The sequence below is a fragment of the Puma concolor genome, chromosome B2 (genome assembly GCF_028749965.1).
Source record: "Puma concolor isolate L17-30 chromosome B2, mPumCon1.1.hap2, whole genome shotgun sequence".
Taxonomy (NCBI): Eukaryota; Metazoa; Chordata; class Mammalia; order Carnivora; family Felidae; genus Puma; species Puma concolor.
The window spans coordinates 146536047-146559238 of record NC_141671.1 but is presented as its reverse complement, the minus strand read 5'-3'; the positions used below and the strand labels follow the sequence as shown (position 1 = coordinate 146559238).

General features: G+C 40.7%; 1 protein-coding gene across 2 annotated transcripts in view; it reads right to left on the bottom strand.

Annotated features, from left to right (window-relative positions):
- MAP3K4 (mitogen-activated protein kinase kinase kinase 4) overlaps positions 1-22960 on the bottom strand; it is an 89424-nt gene extending 66464 nt beyond the window's left edge. Inside the window, exons 1-2 of one of the 2 annotated variants that reach the window (XM_086708277.1) lie at positions 20776-22960; positions 7213-7403 (exon numbers count right to left, since the gene is read on the bottom strand). In XM_086708277.1, coding sequence (XP_086564403.1) covers positions 7213-7403; positions 20776-20786 — 202 coding nt within the window. In that variant the 5' untranslated portion in view covers positions 20787-22960. Of the gene's footprint in view, positions 1-7212; positions 7404-7500; positions 7523-20775 lie in introns of those variants that run through there. The other variant, XM_086708278.1, reaches the window with a different exon arrangement.
- Between the last annotated feature and the right edge of the window lie 232 nt (positions 22961-23192).

Below are 23192 nucleotides of genomic sequence, written 5' to 3'. Positions count from 1 at the left end.
CACTAACCGTCCAACGAAAGGTTAGACACTGAGGGTCGTAAACAACAGATTATAACAGGTGATCCATAAAGGCTTGAAGTAAGACCACATGCTTGACTGGGGCCTTAAAGAATGGAAGGAGCTCAAACAAGGGTATTAAGAAAGTCAAGAGCATCTTTGAAGCCAGAGAAGATCATGAAAAAAAGGAAGAAAAGAAGAGAACTTGGCTGAACAGTGAGTCTGTATAAGGGCAGCCTGGAAATATAAATTACAACTTTGAGTATCAGGCTGAGTTTAGACTAAAGAGCTGAAATGCAGATTTTTAAATCCACTCTAGTTAACAATGAACAATCGTGTGACTGACTACACAGCAGACTCCCTAAACAAGAAGGGTTTGAACTGTGCAGGTCCACTTATACACAGATTTTTTTTGATAAATACTGTAAATTTTTGATAAATACTGTAAATTCCCTTAAGTTTTCTTAATTTTTTTCCTCTAGCTTACTTATATTCTCTGCACTGCGAGAATATAGTACATAATACATACATAAATACACGTGAGTTGATTCCAGTCAACAGTAGGCTATGAGGTTAAGTTGTTGGGGACTCAAAAGTTATACACCAATTTTTGTGCACAGGGTTGGCCCCCTAACACCTCCCCTGCATTGTTCAAGGGTCAACTCTATAGACTGAATTTGACTTTTATCAGTTCAATTTTATGGCAGTATTATAGTCTCTCAAAAAAAAAGTTGCCGAGGCACCTGCGTGGCTCAGTTGGTTAAGTGTCCAAATCTTGATTTCGGCTCAGATCATGATCTCAGGGCCGTGGGAATCGAGCCCCACATCGGGTTTTGCGCTAAACATGGAGCCTGCTTGAGATTTTCTGTCTCTCTCTCTCTCTCTCTCTCTCTCCCCCCTCCCCCGCTCACACTCTCTCTAAAATAAAAAATTTAAAAAAAATTTTTAAGTGCTAATCCTACTTTTAGCAAAAAACACTTTTACACACACACATACATACACATACCTTAAGATATTGTTTATGATAGGGAAATTATGATGTTTGTTTATGATATATATGTATATATACACGCACACATAGGTACCAATTCTGATTAAATGTCTTGAGATATTTGTTCTATCTCTATAATTTGGCAATTGCGGTATAGCGTAATACTGCTGTAAAAATGGGGCTGGTGTTGACTACGAGGCAGATTCACCCTGGAAAGGACTTTTTGGCTTGAGTGTTTTCATTCTTATTTAACCTATTTAAGCTATTAAATGAACTAGCTTTTAACTACGTTAAAAGAACAAAACTTTACGGATGCGATAGTTTGACTATCTCTTCCTTAAACCCATCTTAAGAAGAACAGTTACATATGACTAATTATTGTCCAAAACTTATTAAAATCTTAATTGCTGTGATTGGGCAGTTATTTACCATTATCCAAAAGTATAATTTAAATAATACCACAATTAGATCCTGTTACTCAGGGAAGTATGAAACCCAGCCTGGTCAGTGAGTTAAGTCAAGAGCTTAACTGGCAGGTTCCATCAGTCAGGATGTCACATAGCTGACTTCTTTTTAGGTAATAGGAACTGACCGTTCTTCCCGAGCTATCATAACGTGGCTATCATATTTGTCACAGCTTCTAAAAATAGAAGTTAATATTCTGACAACAAAAATGTCTTTAACCGCAAAAAACGGATAAAATATAGTTCTGCACACTTCTAAACTGGCAACCATTTAAAAGTCCATCAATACAAAGCAAGAAATAAAACACCACAACAACGGTGACCTCGCCTTTGCCCTCACGTCCCACCCCCGTCTTCAGTCCTCTCCCGTCTCAGTCTCAGACAACCTCTGTGACAGACACTGTTTTGAACTGTCCTGTCTGGTGGTTGCACACTCGCATACTACAGCTGGAAATCACAAACGATGAATGACACATGAATCTCTGGGCAGCATTTACTATGTGCATTTGCAGGGACTTCTCTAAAGTCTACTCCCAGTGTGTGGATTTGCCGGGTCAAGGACATAACCGACCACAACTTGACCGTATTAACAAATTACTGTCCCACAAGGATTGAGACCATTTATACTCCCGTTAGCCTGCATGAAAGCTGCCATCTCCTCATAACTTTGCTAGCAGTTACTCACTGAGGTAACTGTAAGAAATATATTTGGTTTTTGTCCAGGTTCCTGGCACAGAGCTGCTAAAAAACCCTCGGAATTTCCTAAGTGATAGGGGTTATCTTTTATTATTCATAAGGAGCCCCTTTCAATCACATCTAATAAATTTATGCTAAAGAGGTGACTTAGGGGGTGCTCCTAGAAAGCCTCCAGATGGGGCTGGTCACAGAGGGAGCAAGTAATTAGCAGCCCCCCTACCCACCTTCCTAACCTCCCAGAAAGGGGTTAGAGAGGGCAGCCTGGAGATTAAGAGCTACAAAGACTCTCAAACGGGAAATGTGATGAGCCCTGGGTTGGTGAACACATGGAGGTGGTGGGAGGCTAACTAACACCTGGGAGGACCCGGAAGTTTCATGGGAACCTGACACCCTGCCCTACACATCTCTTCCATTTGGCTGTTCCTGAGTCCTTTATACCATAAAGTAAGTAAAGTGTGTTCCTGAGTTCCTGTGAGTTCTAGGAAATTATGGACCTGAAGAGGGTCTCATAGGAACTCTCAATTTATAGCGGACTAGTTAGAAAGGGGCCTGGGACTGAATTTCCAATTATAAAAAAAATAAATCTATAATAGTTACTACTATGGATTAGTAGCAGTTACCCTGAGCCTATAATAATAAAAATATTTGAAGAATCATATCCATATAATCAGTTCATGACAATGGTTACCATTGCTAAAAGAAAATAAACGTTAATAGTTACTCTTACCTCCTTTCAATATAATGCCCTCAGTTACCTTTTCATGTGGTTATATTCCTTCAGGAATGCTTATGACGTTGTCTGCATTCACAAAGGAGAGAGGCTGGAGGCATAAAGACAGTAAGGCTGCCCAGACACAAATGCTCCAAAGCTTTATATCCAATGCAGGTAGGAGCTAGTCTCTTACAGCTAGCAACCCACCTCCTGCTGGTGAAATGCCCTGTGGTCCCCCCACCCCCCACCCCCCACCCCACAACGAATTCTGGCGGCCATGTGTCGCCAAAGAATTCAGGAAAAGCGGTGTCATGTGACTTCCTAAGTTATGAACCCTTACAACTTTCACCTCGACCTCTCATGACACTTGCTCTGGGGGAAGCTAGCTCACATAAGAATTCCCATTACCCGGGACCAGTATGCTGTGAAGAATCCCAGGATATGCCATGTGGAAGGTTATGTAGGAACAAAACAAGGCCAGCCAGCTCTCAGCCCAGGTGCCAGACTCGTGAGTAAAGGAGCCATTGCGGACCACAGAGACCCAGCGACACCCTGTGGAGAGGAACCGAAAGCCCACTCTGAGGGCCCTATCCAGACCATGACCACATCTCCAGCCAACTGAGCCATTTCAGCTAAAGCTCCAGACATGATGGGTTTGAGACAAGCTGTGACCTGCCCGAACATGTGGCCCGCAGAATCATGAGCACAATAAAACGGCTGTTCTTTCACGCCACTAAGTTTTGGGGTGGTTTGTTACACAGCAATAGATAACCTGAAACATGCAAATACTATTGGTGACATTTATTAAAAAGATGAGTCCAACTTGGGACTGTAGTTCTAAAGTGAAGAGTCTGATTCGGAGCGTCTTTGCTTGTGGCAGTGAGAAAGAACGAATGCACCAGTTCACATTTCCTTGGAAAGCTTTTAAAATAAAAGCTGACCAACCCAATTAATTCTAAAAGCTCTTGAAAGTACTGAGGGACCAATATATTATCATGAATCACACACTCCTTTGAAATATTGGTCTCCCTGACTCAGCCTTCAGGTCATAGCACAAATGTCACTTGTTCCAGAAGCCCTGAAGCCTCAGGGGCCTTCCCAGCCCCACCTGGGGGGGTGGGAGGCAGTCTCTCCTCACCAGCCTCTGTCCCACCTCCGCCCCCAAGACCGCACTGCCCATTTACCTGCGTGCTTCCCACGCAAGTCGGGGCTCTCACCAAAGATAGTACAAGTTATCATTTCTATGTATTGGGTTTATAGGTATTTTTATTTCTTTTTGTTTGTATTTTCGAAATCTCCTACAATAAACATGTCATCTTTTACATAAGAGACAAGATTAAGTTATTAAGGATTTTGGTCTCGTAGGTGCCACTGGATAGGTACAAGCCAAAAGACACATAGTGGGGCACCTGAGCAGCTCAGTGGGTTAAGCGTCCGGCTCTTGATTTCAGCTCAGATCACGATCTCACGGAAGGTTCGTAAGTTCAGACCCCGCATCAGGCTCTGTGCTGACGATGTGGAGCCTGCCCAGGATTCTCTCTCTCTCCCTCTCTCTCCCCTACCTATCAAAATAATATAACAAACTCTATCAAAATAAATAAACAAGCATACACACATAAAATAAAGACGTATGGCCATTCACTTCTTTACCTGAAAAATGGCAAGAATTGGAGTAAGCAGTCCTAAGACCCCTTCCAGATCTAAAATTCTGTAATTTTATGGAATAAACAACTGAAAGAAATTGAGGAGGAAAGGAGGCAACCTTCCATCTTCTACCTCCCACATACCCCAGAAGGACAGTAGCCATTCAGCAAATATTTAGTGACTATTTTTCTGATTAGTGAAAGATAGTTAACTCAAGTACGGCATTCAGGTAAGCTTAACATCTGCTGCTTGTACTAGAAAAAACTCTAAACCAAGTACCAGGAGAACTATTTCTAAAAATACTCCTGTCACTATCTCAAGTTTTCTAGCCTTGAGGTTGCTTTGAAAATCCAGGCCTCAGTTTCTCAATCTACAAAATGTGAGAATTATGCCTTCAACTCCTATTCTAAAATGGTATGGACCAGGGTGCCTGGGGGACTCAGCTGCTTAAGCATCCAACTCTTGATTTCGGCTCAGGTCATGATTTTGCAGTTTGAGCCTCACACTGGGCTCTGAGGTGACAATGCAGAGGCTGTTTAGGATTCTCTCTCTCTCTCTCTCTGTCCCTCCCCTGCTCTCTCTCTCTCTCTCTCAAAATAAACAAATAAACTTAAAAAATAAAGAAAAACCAGGGGCGCCTGGGTGGCTCAATCAGTTAAGCTTCCAACTTCGGCTCAGGTCATGATCTCACGTTCGTGGGTTCAAGCCCCACGTTGGGCTCTGTGCTGACAGCTGAGAGCCTGGAGCCTGCTTCAGGTTCCGTGTCTCCCTCTCTCTCTGTCCCTCTCCCATTCTCATTCTCTCTCTCTCTCTCTCTCTCTCTCTCTCTCCCCCTCCCTCCCTCCCTCTCAAAAATAAACAATGTTAACAAATTGTTTAAATAAATAAATAATGGAAATAAATAAAAATAAAACAGTATATGGACCAACAAGTGAAGAAAAGGCAGATGTGCTGCAGGCACCTTCTCAGTTTTCCCAGCTCGAAGCAAATATGTGCTAATATTGATTCAGGAGATGCTACTTCACTGACACCTATTTTAGATAAGGAGCTTCTATTGACGTCCTGGAGGAAATGAATAAGGGTTGATTTTAGAGATGATAAATTGCAATAAAAGCTATTAGTTTCCAAAGGGGGTTGTAAGTGCAGGTCGCAAGTTAACATCCTGGTGCAAATAAAGTTTTAAAAGAAAGTAAAAGAATCGGGGTGCCTTGCTGGCTCAGTCACTAGAGCACATGACTCCTGGTCTCAGGGTTGTAAGTCTGAGCCCCACATTGGGCATAGAGATGACTTAAAAATCAAAAAAAAAAAAAAAAAAAAAATCTTAAGAGAAAATAAAAAATCACCTTCCCTATGGAAAAGAAAGACTACTTACTGCTTAGAAATTCTTTCCTGGGTAATATTTCACTCAAGCAAATAAACAAAATCCATTTCTCTCCCCCTCCTTCTTTCTTGAGGAAGGGCTACGACAGGAATACAGAGTGAATTTGCCAACTTACAGCCTGAGAGGTCAATGTGTGGAAGAAATCTGTAGGAAGGGGAACCTGGCCAAAGAAAAAGGAAGAACACGGAGCAAAGAAATGCAGAAATGGGCAGGAGCTTGATGTCAAAAAGGGAGAACATGTGATAGGGGAAATTTCTCAGATAAGATCAAGAATGAAATCTCTACCTCGTGCAGCAACTGATGATCAACTTCCAAAAAGCTAGGAGATCAATTTTAGGACAAGTGGTTTGCTGAAATTAATAGAGAAATGCTAAAGCCATAAGGCTTCAGTGACCGGAGGATCTAAGCCAGAAAGCAGGGAACAAGGAGGTAGCAGGTCGGCATGATTTATCTCCCTCAGAAAAGAACAGCTGTGACATGCTGGAGGAAGTGAAGAAATGAAAACAGAAAACACTCCCAGCTTCTAGGAACAGAACATTATCTGGCTCGGAGATTCTAAACAAAGAGAAAAGGAGAACTGTCTGTGGTGATGAGGTGTAGGGTACCATCTCGGCACTGTGCCTGGCAAGAAAGAGGGCCACACATGCACGCTTAGGGCCATGTCACGGTCACCAACAGAGAGCACACGTCATGAGCTGCTTAGAGAAGCCTGGCTCTGCCTCTCCCAAACTACCCACACATCAAGTCTAGAAGACAAAAGCTAGAGATTCCAAGAATGAAAAAGGCCTGGGTGGCTCGGTGAGCGTCCGACTTCAGCTCAGGTCATGATCTCACAGTTCGCGGGTTCGAGCCCTGCATCGGGCTCTGCGCTGACACCTACAGTCTGGAGCCTGTTTCCGATTCTGTCTCTGTCTCTGTCTCTGTCTCTCTCTCTGCCCCTCCCCCATTCACACTCTGTCTCTGTCTCTCAAAAATAAATACACGTTTTTAAAAAATGTGTTTTTTTTTTTTTTTTAATGAAAGGCCAACTATCTCATCCATGAGTACCATCCTGAAGGAGTACACACTCGACTTCTTCCACCACTGGCTTTAACAATTACTCCGGCCAAACCTTTCTAGCTCTGGAGAATTCTTTTCTCCTTCATTAACAATACTGCTAGTGGTAATGATTCGAAAGTTAAGAAGTGAAATTTAAAATCGGCATCAAAATTAAATTTAAGATAAGAAGAAAAACATTCTCATAGAAAGGATCGGTCAATAGTTATGTGTTCTACCGATTATGTACTGAAAGCGTCAGGCCTGTGTATGTCGTACGTAGCGCACTCACCTTTCAAACCAGACCGGCCAGCAGGCCTCCCGACGTTATTCCTCTGGTGCTTGGTGGACATGCGTTTTATCTGCCGAGGGGTGCTGGGGGGAGAGGTGCCATCAAGGTTCTCTGTATTGGTTTCATCTGAAAAGTCCTCTGGATCAGACTCGGAATTCTGGCAGCCAGAATCTCCTAACGCGCACTCTTGCCTACGAAACATGATACACAGAGAAAATACTCAGTGACGCGGTAAGTGAACTCAAATGTAAACTACTTGCAATTTCATTTAAGAACTCTTTGCAGAACTTTGCTACGGATACGTCTCCTCCTCGGCACCGGCGTCATTCTCCTCTATTTGTACGTGTGGCACTCACAGGAGAACTCCTCTTTCGCCCGGTGGAGTAACAACCGCGACTTCTGCTCTGACCGCGAACGGCGAACAGCAGGGGAACCGCACGAGCAGGACGGCCCGCAGTTTCTCTGCTTAGAGAATTCTGACGTCAGTGACGTTTAAAACCAAAAGCTCGCAGATTGAGTAAAAAGAGAGCAAAGGACTGGAAGATACCAATCAGACAGAACGAGGTATGTACGTGTGTGCTGGCCACTGAAAGCCGGGTGGGCGAGTGGACTTGCCTCGTCCTGCCCCGGACCGCGGGGCTGCTCTTCCTCTGAGGCACACAGAACAGAAAGCCCAGGAACGTTCTATGGTGACCCCAGCAGCAAAGCAGGGGCACCGCTAACAGACGAGAGGTCAATGTTCCTATGTTCTCCGGCAGGGCTCGGGTGAGCAGTGGGGGAGGACGCTGGGGAAGGAGAAAAAGGAATTCGTTTCTCTTCAGCTTCAAAATGCCACTCCTTACTAACTTGTCCTCTGGTAATGCTTCCGGCCAATTCTCTATCCCCAGCCAGCTTCTCAAACACCACTATTTTGATAAAGTTCTATTTTTGCAAAACCAACAACAACAACAAAAAACTTATTAGTATAAACAGAAACAAATACAATCCCAGAACAGCAAACTAGAAGGAACCGATCATGAAGCTCCTTTCAAGTACATACCACAGTCTACCGCATTCTGAATATTCTTTATTAAATACACTTCAAATTTGTAAACATAACTCCACACTATATCCAAGACAGAACCAGTTTTCTTCCTGGCAATTCATATCCTAATATAAAATCAAAGCTATCACAAAATCAAGATGGAAAAAAAAAAAACACTCTAAGATATAGGATACATTATTGAATTATACCGACAAAATATCAGAAAATAAACTTTCAAAAAATAAAAATGCTGCAGAATTACATAAATTTACAGCACTGAAATCCATACAGAATCCCTCAGATGGGTCAAAAACTGACATAACCAGACAAGACCACTCTAGATACTGTGAATATACATGGCCCCACACATATGTGCATACATTAAGACATACAAATGAAATACCCTGAAAGCTGACTACAACAAATTAAATCATAAGCAAAGTTAGAAATGAGTTTTTTTATTTTTTTAACGTTTGTTTATTTTTGAGAAAGCATGCAGTGGGGGAGGGGTAGAGAGAGGGGGGAGGGGTACAGAAGACCCAAAGCGGGCTCTGCCCTGACAGCAGCAAGCCTGATACGGGGCTCGAACTCACAAACCATGGGATCATGACCTGAGCCGAGGTCGGACACTCAAACAACTGAGCCCCCAGGTGTCCCAGAAATAAGTTTTAAGTATTCCTGTTCCCTCAGGCTAACCACATCTATAATTTAAGTATCACACAGTCATACAATAAATAATACAACTTCTAGATGAACTTGGAATTTCCTACATCCATTTCTTCTACACTCACTGCAAAATAGCTGATTCAGCTGAACAGAAGATATGACTATCAGTGACAAGGTCACTCATCTCATTTCCCCGTGTGGTAGTGGTTACTAGCATAAGCTTGGAATGATTAACACTATGCTTTGTGGCACAAGGGACTTTGGTTCAAAGGCTGACTGTGCTAGTTGGTAGCCATGTGGGCCTTCGCCAAATTACTTAGTATCTCCACATTGCGCATTTACCAAATAAAGATAATGCTTAGAATCCATACCTATGAGGATTTAATCCAATAATGCATGCTTAACAAAAGAGTAATAATAGAGCAGGGTTCACTAAATGATTGCTACTGCTCATATTATAAACCGTGGAAGTCACCAAGCCTATTGGCCATCATGAGGGAACCTGAGTTCCTTCCTCATCTGCTTAACATTAAGACAGGGGGTACCTGGCTGGCTCAGTTGGTACAGCAGGCAACTGCTGACCTCATGGTTGTTAGTTACAGCCCCACGGAGGGTGTAGAGATTATTTAAAAATAAAAATGTTTAAAAAAATAAAAAAGGAGAGGGGCACCTGGGTGGCTCCGTCGGTAAAGTGTCCACCTTTGGTTCAGGGCATGATCTTGCAGTAGGTGAGTGAGAGCCCCGCGTCGGGCTCTGTGCTGACAGCTCGGAGCCTGGAGCCTGCTTCGGATTCTGTGTGTCCCCCTCTCTGCCCCTCCCTCACTCATGCTCTGTCTTTCTCTGTCTCTCAATAATAAATGGACGTTAAAAAAAAATATTTTTTTAAATAAAAAAGGAAAGAGAAGTCTGCCTTTGAGTTCAGCATGGTACAGGCCCAGAAACTATCTTAACATTTTTAACACCTTCTAAATTGTTTCAAATTCAATACTATTAACTTTTTTTCCCCCACTAAGATAAAGTCAATGGTAAGGAAGGGCAGCATATTTCATTACTTTTGTATCTCCAAGTTTCTAGGACAGAACTCAAAAGCATTCAATGTTTTACCACAAAAACACATTTCATATTTCAGAACGGTAATCACAACAAAACTACAGCACAGACATTTAGTCAGTTAAACACATCAAGGCCAGATAGCAGCGAATGCCAGGCTAAACAGAAAAATGGAGTCAGATAAAGGAGCAAACGAGACAATCAAAACATCCCTCTGCAGTGAAGAGAGACGTGGACTCAGGAAGCAGAAGACCAAAGGCTAACTCCCAGCCTGACTAGACAGGTGACTGCATACGTGACTTAATCTTTCTACGACTAGGAAAAAGACTAATATATAATTTGTAAAGCCAACATTCTAAAATACTTCAGGAAATTCAGTTATAAATATTTCAAAAAAGTCAAGGATATCAAAATACTGGAAATAAACGGCTATGTGGAAAACACTATGGGATAAAACAGGCACAGAAAATGGCCTGTTTTAGTAGCATCCAGCAGCACTGTGTGCATGAATAAATTACTAAAACGCAAAGTATAGGAGGAGGAGGTTTTTATGAAGAGGGACTGAAAATGTCCAAACATCAGCGAGCCAGGTCTCCAAGGGCCAGCTCCCGGAGCTAAGGACAGAATCATGATCTCGGGATGAGGAGCGTTTATTTTTCAAGAAGTACCTTTGTCTGATCTACATATGATGGAAACAAGTCCACTGCTTTAGCAGATAAAAAGAGTCAAAGACAGTACATGTAATAAAGATGCTAACTTTTATGAAAAAATTTAATTTGGGGAAACAGAAAAAAAAATATTTGTCATCTAACTACGGACAAGTTATTTCTCTACACACGGAAAAATTCACTTGGCTGCACTCTCCAAATAAAAGTAAAAGACTAAATCCCTGTAATACTTCTCCAGAAGCTGAAGATCTCTTGTTTTCAAATCCCCATCTATCCCCAAACAGAAAGTCATCTTAGTCTATAACCTCACACACACAATAGACACTACTGGTTTCAAAGTATTTCCAAATTATTTAATTACTCTAACAGCAAACATAAAAAATGCATGGAAGCAAAGAGGAATACTGTCATAAACAATGTATTAAAATAAGATAAAACACGGTGCACTTCATCACTCTTTATTCATTATGCCACACAGAGAGTGAGGCAGAAAAACTGCCATGTGGAGCTGACAGCCACTTTCTTAGGATTACTTAAGCCCATCGAGATGGTACTCACACTCACTGAAAATGTTAATAGTTTACATTCCATCCAAGTAACTTAGTAACTTAATACATGTCAGTACAAAGTCCAAATATATTTGAAGGAATTTTTTACAAGTCTAGCACTCAATAAGTAAAATTCATGTCTGCCATCCTGTCAAAAATTACCAAAGAAAAGGAAAATATGGCCCAAACCAGGAAAAAAAAATCAGTAAGCAGGCCAGAAATTTTGCTCAAACAGAACCTGTAAAGATGAAAACTATATCTGAAATGAAAAACACTCTGGATGGGATTTAAAAGCAGATGAGACACAGCAGAGGAAAAGAACCGTGAACTTGAAGATACAGCAATAGAAATGATCCAAAATGAATCAGAAAAAGATTAAGGAAAACAAAGAAAAAGAACAGAGCATCAGTTATCTGTGGGGCAGTAACCAGCAGTGTAACGTGTGTTATTAGAATCCAAAACAGAAAAAGGGAAGCACAGAAAAAATCTTTTAAGAATTAAGGGCTGAAAATGTTCTAAAATTGGAAGGAAACTGTAGTTCACAGATCCAAGGAGCTCCACAAACTCCAAGCAGAACAACTTGAAGAAAACTATCAGTTTTGACTATGCACATCATAATCAAATTGCTGGAAACCAATGATGAAAAGAAAAATCTTAAAAGGAGACAGAGAAAAACAACTCGGCTTGAGAGTCTAAGCTAAGAAGCAATATACAATAGAGGGGTGGGAAGGGAAACCAAGCTAAAAGTTTCTTTTCTTTCTGTAAAAAGAAAAATTTATACACAAAATCTAGGAATATAAACACTAGTGGTAAGTTCAAAAGAACGTGCATCATTTCAATTAAGTAACCCAAACCATCCAAAACCTCATTTTGTATTAGCTCATGTGAGATGAGCTAATGTGGTCAGTTGACTGGTTCAGAATGTTGCCATGGATACCAATTATTTTGGATGAGGAAAGTAATACAAGGTTTACATCAATTGCCCTGAAACACTGGCCTGATATGTGCTGAAAAACACACAAATGTGAAATTTCTTTCTAGTGCTAAATTTCTGACAGTCATATAAAACAGTGTCTCACTCTTTTCACATCAAACTTTGCTAAAGTACTATTCACTTGACATAGAATCTGGTCTAACAAAAGTGTGCCCTGAACTCAACCCAAGGGGTTTTGCTGTCATTTCAATGGAAAATGTGTGGAAGACAAGACAAAAATTCAAGTAACTAGGGGTTAAATAGTTCTGCTGTGACACAGTTGGTGAACCACATGGTGCCCGAAATAGCTCATCTATATAAAATAATGAAGTTGGATTAGACGAGTTCAAAAACATCTGTGGTTTTGCAAAAGCCCAAACACACCAAACACACACACACACACACACACCCTTCTTTAGAAGTTCTTTAGCAAAGTCCCTAGAAATCAATTTTAGGGACACCTGGGTGGCTCAGTCAGTTAAGCTTCCAACTTTGGCTTGGGTCCTGATCTCACGGTTTGTGTGTTGGAGCCCCACGTCAGGCTCTGTGCTGACAGCTCAGAGACTGGAGCCTGCTTCAGATTCTGTGTCTCCCTCTCTCTCTGCCCCTCCCCTGCTCACACTCTGTCTCTCTCCCCCCAGAATAAGTAAACATTAAAAGAAATATATTGAACTTTTTCATTGACTCAGAGTATAGGGTCTTTACAAACCTACTGAGTCTTGGTTTTCAAGACAGACATTCAAACTTAATTTTTTTTAAACTAAATTCATTTTTTTTTTTTAACAAAAGCAGATTAAAAAAAAAAAAGATTTCCCGTGAAAAGAACTATCCCTCCCAACCAGTCTCAAAGCTCTGGGAAGGCAGGGACCCATCTATTACTGTTTTACCACAGTTTCTCCAATGTCTAGGACAGTACCTGGTGCAGATTATGTGCCCAATAACTACCTACTGAATAAATGAACTTGTGAGGCAAAAATAATGTTCTCTTTTGATACTTCAGACTTAATCATCATCTAAAGTCTATTAAAATACAATCCCATTTAATTATTTGAAGAATGTAATTTTTTTTAAAGGCTGCAAGAATTAAATGATTGTTGATTTCTGTGGATGATGTTATTGGGATACTGTAACCCTAGGTGCCAAGGTAACTACCTCCCGTACAGAACAATGGCAATGGTGGATAACGGAGGGAATCGTGGTTTTGGAATCAGATTAACATGGGTTGAAATCCTTATGTCCCCACTCTTAAGAATACAAGCTTTAATCGAATTACTCTAAATTTGCTTACACTTTCATTTATTAGAAGCCTTCTTATCAAATGCCACTGAGACTTGTGGCTAGCCAGTTAATTTTAAAAACACATATCAGGGGTGCCTGGGTGGCTCGGTCGGTTAAGTGTCCGACTTCAGCTCAGGTCATGATGTCACAGCTCGTGGGTTCAAGCCCCACATCGGGCTCTGTGCTGCCAGCTCGGAGCCTGCAGCCTGCTTCGGATTCTGTGTCTCCCTCTCTCTCTGCCCCTTTCCCACTCGTGCTCTGTCTCTCTCTCTCTCTCTCTCAAAAATAAATATTAAAAAAAATTTTTTAAATACATATCAAGAGCATTAAGAATGAAACACGCAAACTCAAAAACCCGAAACATCTGTGGTGGCTGTGACTTTGGTGGCCTTCCACAAACCTGGCCTCCCAGTATTCACACCCTTCTATAATCACCTCCTCTTGAATCCAGTATGACCTTGTAACCTGCTTTAACTAAAGAGATGCAGTGAAAGTGACACTGGGCCAGTTACACCCTTGTCCTTCAGGGGAGGCTGGCCACAGGTAAGAAGGCCAGCAGCCCTGAGACTTCCGCAGTCTTCAAAGCCCCACCTAGGCAGGTGGACAGGCTGCACGAAGAGCCTAGCTAGGTCAAAGTCTTGTGAGCTTCCAGCTGACAGCCAGCACCAACTTGCTAGCTTGTGAGTGAGGCTATTTTGGACCTTCCAGCTGTCCACTGAACCCAAGCCAAGACCATGAGAAGCAGAAGACCCACTCAGTACCGAAACAGATAAGAAATGGTTTTCATTTTAAGCCATTAAGCTTTGATATGGCTTGTTAAATTATAAGAGATAACAGACACACATATAAAACTTAAACATCTACTTTCACTTTAAGCCCATGAATGAGATTAAACCTATCACCACTCTGATGAGGGCCACAGCCTTGCCTTTTAGTGTGGGTCCCTGAGAGAAGTCATGAGTCACACATACCACGACCCAGTGCGGTGTCTGCAATCCACACTCTGGTTCTTTAAAATAGAACAAGAATCTAAAGACTTTCGTGGAGCAACTTTTCCAGATTTTCATGATTTTTCTTCCTAAATGTTAACAGTCCTCTCCTTTACCTATTTGATGGCAATTTTCTTTTTGTGACCTATCCTGAGACTTTCCAAAGTATTCCATCTAGAGAGAAACTACAATTCTCTTTTGCATTCACAGTTCACATGTTTGTATAAAAGTGTACTAAAAAAAAAAAAAAAGCGTACTAAATTATGCAATAACAATTAAAACATACAACAGACCTAAACAGATTTAGGAACAAACAAGGAACTCTTGATAAGCATATGTTTCAACTGGTGGAAACAGAAAGTCACGGCCATTCTAGAGTGTAACCTGTCAGTCATTCATAATGCTGCAAGCATCAGTAGATATGTTTCATTGAAGAAATGGAGAAGGTCAGGTCTTGGAAAGGGTTAGGTCACATATGGATAAGGCTTACCTGACTTAGATCTTCTAGCAAAAGTCTTTTATTTAACTCACAGATTTACACAAAGTATACTTTATCAGTCCTAAACTAACTAGAACAAAAAGAACACTTAAAGATAAAAAAATAAATATACACTCCATATGGATAAGTTCTGCTCATCATTAGAAATAAAAATAATTATAACCTGTTGAAAAAAGATTTTCAGGGGTGCCTTGGTGGCTCAGTCAGTTGAGCGTCTGACTCTTGATTTCAGTTCAGGTCATGATCTCACAGTTGTGATACTGAGCCTCACATCTGGGCTCCATGCTGGGCATGCAGCCTGCTTGGGATTCTCTCTCTCTGGCTTCTTCTGCCCTCCCCCTCTCCCCACCACTCTCAAAAAAAAAAAAAAAAGTATTTTCAGATGAAGTCTTTCAGAAAACAAAGTCTTATAAACAAATATAACAAACTGCTTTAAAGACTTATCTTTCATTTCTGGTTAACCAGAAGACTACTCCAAAAAAGAACTAGAACCAAAAGAAGAGAGAGAGAAAAAAAGATAAAGAAAGAGAAGCTTTACATATCTAAATACATATAAGTCATGCTACAGATGAAAAGACAAATGTGATTATTCTCGTTTTTTCTGCAATTTTGCTGCAAGAACCGAGGATAAAAAGAAGAGGGCAAAGAATAAGACATTTTCAGGTGTGCTTTCTTATTTTTACCAGTTCTAACAGCTCCAAAAATGTATGAGCATATCTATCATCTACATCTTTTTCCAAAGCTCTGCAAATCAACACTAGATCGTATGAATATAGATTCGCAAGGAGACAATCAAAATGGAACAAAAACCCTTCTGAGATGCACCGATTTGGGGCCTTCCAGCTGAGTTGTTCAACATGAACAGGAGAAGGATGCCGGCAGCACAGGTGAGAGGATGTCTTTTCAATACAAGACGTGAAAATAAACACAGATCAGTCTTGTTGTGAACGCATCTGATGATGAAATGCCCATGGAAAAGAATTTAAAGAAAGCAACATAAAAGTGCTAATTCATTCAAAAGGAGAATTGCAGGGGTGCCTGGGTAGCTCAGTCAGTTTAGCACCCGACTCTTGGTTTCAGCTCCGATCATGATCTCGCGGTTTGCAGGTTCGATCCCCACGTCAGACTCGGCGCTGACAGTGTGGAGCCTGCTTAGGACTCTCTCTCTCTCTCTCCCTCTCTCTCTGCCACATCCCTGCTCATGCTCTCGCTCGCTCAAACTAAATAAACTGAAAGAAAGAAAGAAAGAAAGAAAGAAAGAAAGAAAGAAAGAAAGAAAGAAAGAAAGGAAGGAAGGAAGGAAGGAAGAAAGAAAACTGCAGGGCTGAAGCAGCTTAAGTGGGAAGATGAAAAACTGGATCAATGCTGGAAGGGAGAGCAAACAAAGGGTCTTCTATGCCAAGTGTGCACAAAACATTAAAGAGAAACAAGAAAAATGCTTAAAATTTTAAAGGGAGCAAAAAAAAATTTTTTTAAGGTAGCAGTAAGAATTATGATGTCCCTCTACCTACTCTAACAAATGAGAACATTTTTTAAATTCCCTTATTTTAATTTTAATTTATTTGTGGAAAAAAACACATTTTCTATCATGAATTACTCCCTGTCATTCTTAGAAATCAAGTAACTGAGGAGCCTCTTTCTGTAGGAAACACATGAGCTGTCTGAATCGCCTTAGCTCAAGTTACCTTTCTAATTCAGATTTTTAAAATAGTTTTAACTATAAATATGCTCTGTGACACACACACACGCACATACACACACTCAAAAGATGAACCCTAACTCTTGGGGGTAGATAGATCTAGGAAATATGAGTATATTAAATATATTCTCCCAGGGCTTTTAGCGACGTAAACTGCAAAGAAAAGTGAGGAAAGCAATTAGGACAATTTGGACATAACATCCCTCACCTCTGCTTTGACATCAGCTCAGAAAAGCTCATTTATCTAGGGACCAGATCTTGGGTTTCCAGCACCATGCTCCAATAGAAGAACCAGAAGAAATGGCTGAATTCAGGACTGGGGCAAAGAAGATGTAATACAAGCCTGGAGCACTTTGTAGTGCCAGCAAGTGAGGAAGTGCTCAAAAAACAAACAAACAAACAAACAACCTATGGGAGTATTTTAGAAGGACACAGAAACAGAGCTCCCATTGGCTAAAACTGGAAAATTCTGAGCAACAAAATACAGATATAGAATTATACTCATGAATTATATCCAATTATAACCATGAATCCATATTGATATAATTACTAAATAAATACATGGGAGAAGAGAGAAATCACCTGTACAGACAAAAATCCAAAGAATTGAAGTCTACATTCCCCTCCCAAGGACGGGGAGGTTAACTCCCCACCACTTAGGTAGAATAACGTGTCAACGCTGGCTCACTAGCTGTGACAAATGTAGACAGTAGAAATACTGAAATTCTTTACACTATCTTTGCAATTGTCTCTAAATCTAAACTATTTTATAATAACCAATTTATTTTACACTTGATTATCTTAATGATGCTGTATGAGACAGTTCCTCGATGATGCTGAATAAATTTGGTGTTACTGTACCAGGTACAAAAGACTAAGAACCAGGACTAAATGGAAAATGTAGTATTATGAAATCAAGGAATTCTTTATCAACAGAACTGATGATTGTGGTTGTAAAAAAATTTCAAACGATAAGGAAAGAAATGCCCTTTAAAACAGTGACTTCCAAAATTGGGATATGCATCAGATTTCTATTTATGTTTTTAATCAGCTGTATAATTCGTTACACAGTAATGAATGATTTCCATTCTAACAGTATAATTGCCTCCATTAGGTACTGAATTCTGACCATCTGCCAGGCACTATGCTAACCATCATATGTAATTTCACCTAATCCTTGCCAGAGCTTATGGAGCCATTGTAGAAAGGCTTCTTTGCCCCGAAGGCCACTTCTCATTGATTATGAGAAGCGCTCGTCATCAAATACCCATTACATACTAGGTAGTCAGTTAGGCACTCTACAAATGTTATCTTATTTCACCTTCCTGACGACCCCCGCAGGTACTACTGCGATCCCTAAGCTGCAAAGGTAACTTGTGTGATCAGCTGGAAAGGACCTGAGCCAGAACTGGAGTCCTGGCCCAACCCCATGGCCCAGGGCCCCTGCACCCCCAGCCTGGTTGCTGGGACGTCTGCCCTCTCCTGGTGGCAGACACGGAGGAATACTCCCCCTGTGGAAGGAGGCCCCTACGGGCTGGAGGAAGAACGTGGGAACGGTTCAGAGATGTAGTACTCAGCCGAGCTGCAGGACTCCTATCTTTGCTGATGCCTTTTAACCACTCCATGTCGAAATTTCCTCACCTATAAAGGCGTTAGCCTGGCTAAGATACTGAGTCTCAATTCGGCTGGGGACCACAGTGTGACTACAATTTAAGTGAAAAAACAAAACGAAACAGAATAGTGAGGGCTTTGCTTGCCCTACTTCTTTCTGCATATAAACGAAAAGGTCTAAGTCAAATCCTCTCCCCTTCAGGTAGCTGCTCACCTTCCCTACCAAGTCCAAGAATTACACCCTGTCTTCCCTTAATTTACTGTCCTCTAATAGAGCACTCCTCAGATCAGGCTGGTGTTTCCACTCATTTTGTGTAAATCTGCGTGTGTTTATACCTAAAACAGAGCCTGAAACTACCCCCTAGAAGGACAGAAAAGCAAGCCTTTTAAATCAGAGAACGATAATTTGAAATTAACAATTAACTTTTTTTTCATTGAGAACAGGATTTTGTGTAAGAGAGGAGACAGAGGGCAATATAAAAATTTTAAGGTGTATTATCTTATTCACTTCCGTTTTTTTGTTTCTTGGGTCTTTGTTGTAGTGACTGGTTTATTTAGAGCTGAAAACACACATTAACTGTCCCATGCTTCCCTGGCCCTACCGGACAAGCGTTGTGCTAAGAGTTGAGGAAGAACACACGACTCAATGAGAGCGTCACCATTCCTGCCCTCCTGCAGCTTCCAATCTACAGAAAGAACTAGATACTTAGCACGTAAGTGCGCACACACCAGTGTTTTCAGTGCGGTCCCCCACTACGCTGTGAACGACTGCTGGCGGACGGGGTCCAGCCCCGAGAACTGGGACAATTCCCAGCGACGATAAAGCAGACTTCTTTAAGAAGCAACATTTCAACCGAGATTTGAAAGCTCCGAAGGCCCCGACTGGACGAAGGAGAGGAGGCGCAGCTGAGACAGAGGAGCACGGGGCTCAGGAGGAACCGAAAGGCCGTGACGACCAGGCGCAGAGCGGGCAGAGTGAACGAGAGCCCCCGCAGGCGCAGGCGGCCGTTGGATTATGTCCTTCGTCCTAACAGGAACATGTAGCCGCGCGGGCGCTAAAGCGAGGAGGACATGAGCGAACCCACCTCCCTAAGCATCTCCCACCCCACTGTGCTCTACTAGACAGACGTACAGATACGCACCATTTTCTGGCACTACGTCGACTTTTTCACACACAAGGCTTCTCAACTATTCCATCACAAAGTCAACCTAAAGGGTTATTCTGTCTATGCTATTTCAACAAGCAAGACCGTTCCCCGGCTGGGAGCCCAAAGAGGAAAGAGAACTGCTCACCTGAGAGGAACGATGCCTTTAGGGATCGTGAAATCCTTAGAAATGGCCCCTTAACAACCAAGAAGTAAAACACTACCCAACACCAAAGACGTAATTAAAGATATATACACGTACACAAAGTTGTCTCGTGAAAAATATAATTTTCTTCTAATTAAAAACTATGTAAACTAGGAAAAAAATGTAAATGGGTCTAAAACAATTTTAGAAGAAAAAAATAAAAGCTCCCATTTTTAATTATACAGCTTTCTTCACTCAAGAGAACATAATTGGTAACTGTGGTTGAATACATAAGGCCAACGTGAAATTTACTGGAAATGTAGAGCCTAGAAGTCTTGTTTGTGCCAAAAATAAACACCACCTACGGTTTCAGAAAAGAATGTCTCACAGTATACACTTAAATGCAACATGTACAAAAAATATAGGGAACGCAAAAAGAGTTAACATATCAAAACTGTATTTCTGTTTAATTTTTTTTCTAACGTTTATTATTAAGAGGCAGAGAGAAACAGACCATGAGCATGGGAGGGCCAGAGAGAGGGGGAGACACAGAATCCAAAGCAGGCTCCAGGCACTGAGCTGTCAGCAAAGAGCCCGATGCAGGGCTCAAATTCACAAACTACAAGATCATGACCTGAGCCGAAGTTGGACACTTAACTGACTGAGCCACCCAGGTGCCCCTTTTTAATTTTTATTTGAGAGAGACACAGAGAGAGAGAGTGAGCACTTGCTAGCAGGGCAGAGGGGCAGAGGGAAAGAGAAACATTCCTAAGCAGGCTCCACACTCAGCACAGAGCCCAATGTAGGGCTCAATCCCACATTGAGGTCAGGGATTATGACCTGAGCCGAAATCAAGAGCTGGATGCTTAACCAGTTGTGTCGCTCAGGCACCCCAAAACTATATTACCTTATAGCTCAATCATCAGACCACGAATTCCCTGAAACTGAATGCAAATTTTTATTACGTGCATTTTTCAGAGGAGTCAAGAGTCTACGGTTTTGATCAGATTCTCAAATACAATCTATGACCGAAAAAAGGTAAAGAAGCAATGACCTAGAGAATATTTACCATGCATTTAGCAGAGTTCTCTTTTCAAAATACCTCATCCTGACATGTACTAGACACTCAGAGAATGAGGTTTCAGAGGCATAACTAATTCAAAATCAATACTCAAGCTACAAGGGCACAGCCACACTAGCCAAGAACGGAGGAAAACCTCCTCCCAACCACAAATACTGGCTTCACACAAAACTGACTTAAAACTCACCTAATGGTCATGAAGTAAACCAAATAAGAAAATCATTTTCAATCTTTGGTGACACGCTGTTGTTTTAGGTTTAGGATGACATGAACCTCCACACTCCCTGCAAAAGTGGTTAATTAAAATAACATTTAATTTTGTAACACAGTTAATTTAAGAATAAGTAAATGATCCTAGAGAAGAACTAGAGAACTACAGAAGAACAAGAGATTTAAGCAGTGATTTTTCCAGTGATGGTTGCCTTTGTGTTTATCCTTCCTGGGCCTCATCAAATTTTTTAAATCTATGGGTTTATAGTGCTCATCAAATTTGAAACATTTACAGTCATTATTTCTTAATCTTTTCCCTGTTTTCCCCCTTTCTTTCCTCTTTTAGGAACTTCAATTACACAATGCTGACTGCTTGATACGTCCTCATGTGTCACTGTTGTTCTCTACATTTTTTCTGGTCTTTGTTCTCTCTGTACTACATCTTACAACACTGACATTGCTAGGCCCACAAGTTCAGTAATTTTTTTTCTATAGGGTCTGTTCTGTTGAAAATCCCACCTGGTGTATTTGTAATTTCAGATACTCTATTTTTCATCTCTTGAAGTTCCATGTGGTCTTTTTTATCTATTTATTTTTCTCCAATGTTCGTTCATGTTTTCCTTTAAACAGCTGAATTGCAACCACATTAACAATTCCTTCTTCTACTTCTATCATTTTTGAAATTTCTGGGATTGTTTCTATTGATTGTTTCTCTAGGTCAAGGGTCATCTTTTCGGGCTTATTGACATGTCTAGTAATTTTTGGTCACATGTTAGACATTATAATTTTATGCAACTGACTATCTGAATTTTGTTATCTTCCTTTAGAGACCATTTGGCATTTTCTTTTTTTTTTCACAAGCTGTTATTTCTAATTCCACTTTATCCTGTCAAGGTTTGTTTTCAAGCTTGGGTAGGCTAATTCCAGACATGCTTTTACTCTAGGATTCTACTACTAAGATGTGAATCTTCCATATCTTTATTGCATGTCCCAGTGACCAACAAACAAGAACTTTTCACTTTGACCACTGGAAATTCAAATACCTCCAAGTCCCATGTGAACTCTGGGCACCTTTTGGCTCACAGTTCTCCAGTGGCTCTTTGCTTAACCTTGTAGAGTTTCTACTCTACACAAGTGCATCTTGTATTCAAACACTCAAGGAAGTCTTTGGTAGATTTCTGGAGTTCTTTTTCTATATCATTCCTTTCTCTACACAACTCTGCCCTCAACTTCCAACCACTTCAGTCTCCCTGAACTCCAATCTGCCTCCTCAATTCAAGAAGACTACTCTGCTTTGCTGCGGATATTCCTGCCTGCACCACAGTCTAGAACGGTTTGCGGGCAGAAAACCAGGGTAATTACAGGGCTCTCTTCATTTGTTTCCCTTGTCTCAGGGAGGACAATCCCGTATAGTCCATTATCCAGTGTCTGAAAACAGTTGCTCTGTATTTACATTTATCCAAAGTATGATAGGAATAGTTTATTATATACCACTAAAAGGCAGTATATGTATAAATTTTTATTTTAAAAATTGCTCTGTGGACTATTTAGTGTTAAAACAAAATGGTACTCTATCTATTCTGTTTTACATATAAGGAAAAGCCATACTTAACTTTCAAAGTGACTAATTTCACAACATAGCTAACTATTTTATGATAGGATCATACCGCAGTTACTTTAGGAAACAAAGAAGAGGGAAAATTTTGTTTAAAAACAAAGAAACTAATATAAGAAGGGAAACATTTCATTTTATTGGTTAAAATATTTACAAATAGCCAAATCCAACCCATTTATTTTGTAGCAATTAAAACACTTTGTTTGTGTCCCAGTTTCTATAATTTACATAAGATCAGAAAGACTCTTTGTAAACCTAATTGTAGAAGGGAAGATAAAAGATCTAAAACAAGATTTAGCACACAAAACTGATATCACTTAAATATACGAATATTTTAAAAATGACATACTTTTCAACTATAGATGGCACCAGAACACCAAAGAAATACATAGCATTTTTGGCAGTTTCTCATGTCTGCTTGTCAGAAAAACTATAAGTAGTTCTATTACTCTAATTTCTACTGCTGAGGGGAAAAAAATCATTAACAGAAAAAAAATGCCCCTAAATTTTTCTGACTTAGCTACAATCATCCAAACAAAATTTCTAATATATTAAGACAAGAAGCCACTCGATTTCTTTTTTTTATAATTTTTTTTAACATTTATTTATTTTTGAGAGAGAGAAAGAGACAGAGTGTGAGCAGGGTAGGGGCAGAGAGAGGGAGACACAGAATCTGAAGCAGGTTCCAGGCTCTGAGCTGTCAGCACAGAGCCCAATGCAGGGCTCGAACCCACGAACCAGGAGACCACAACCTGAGCTGAAGTTGGACGCTTAACCGA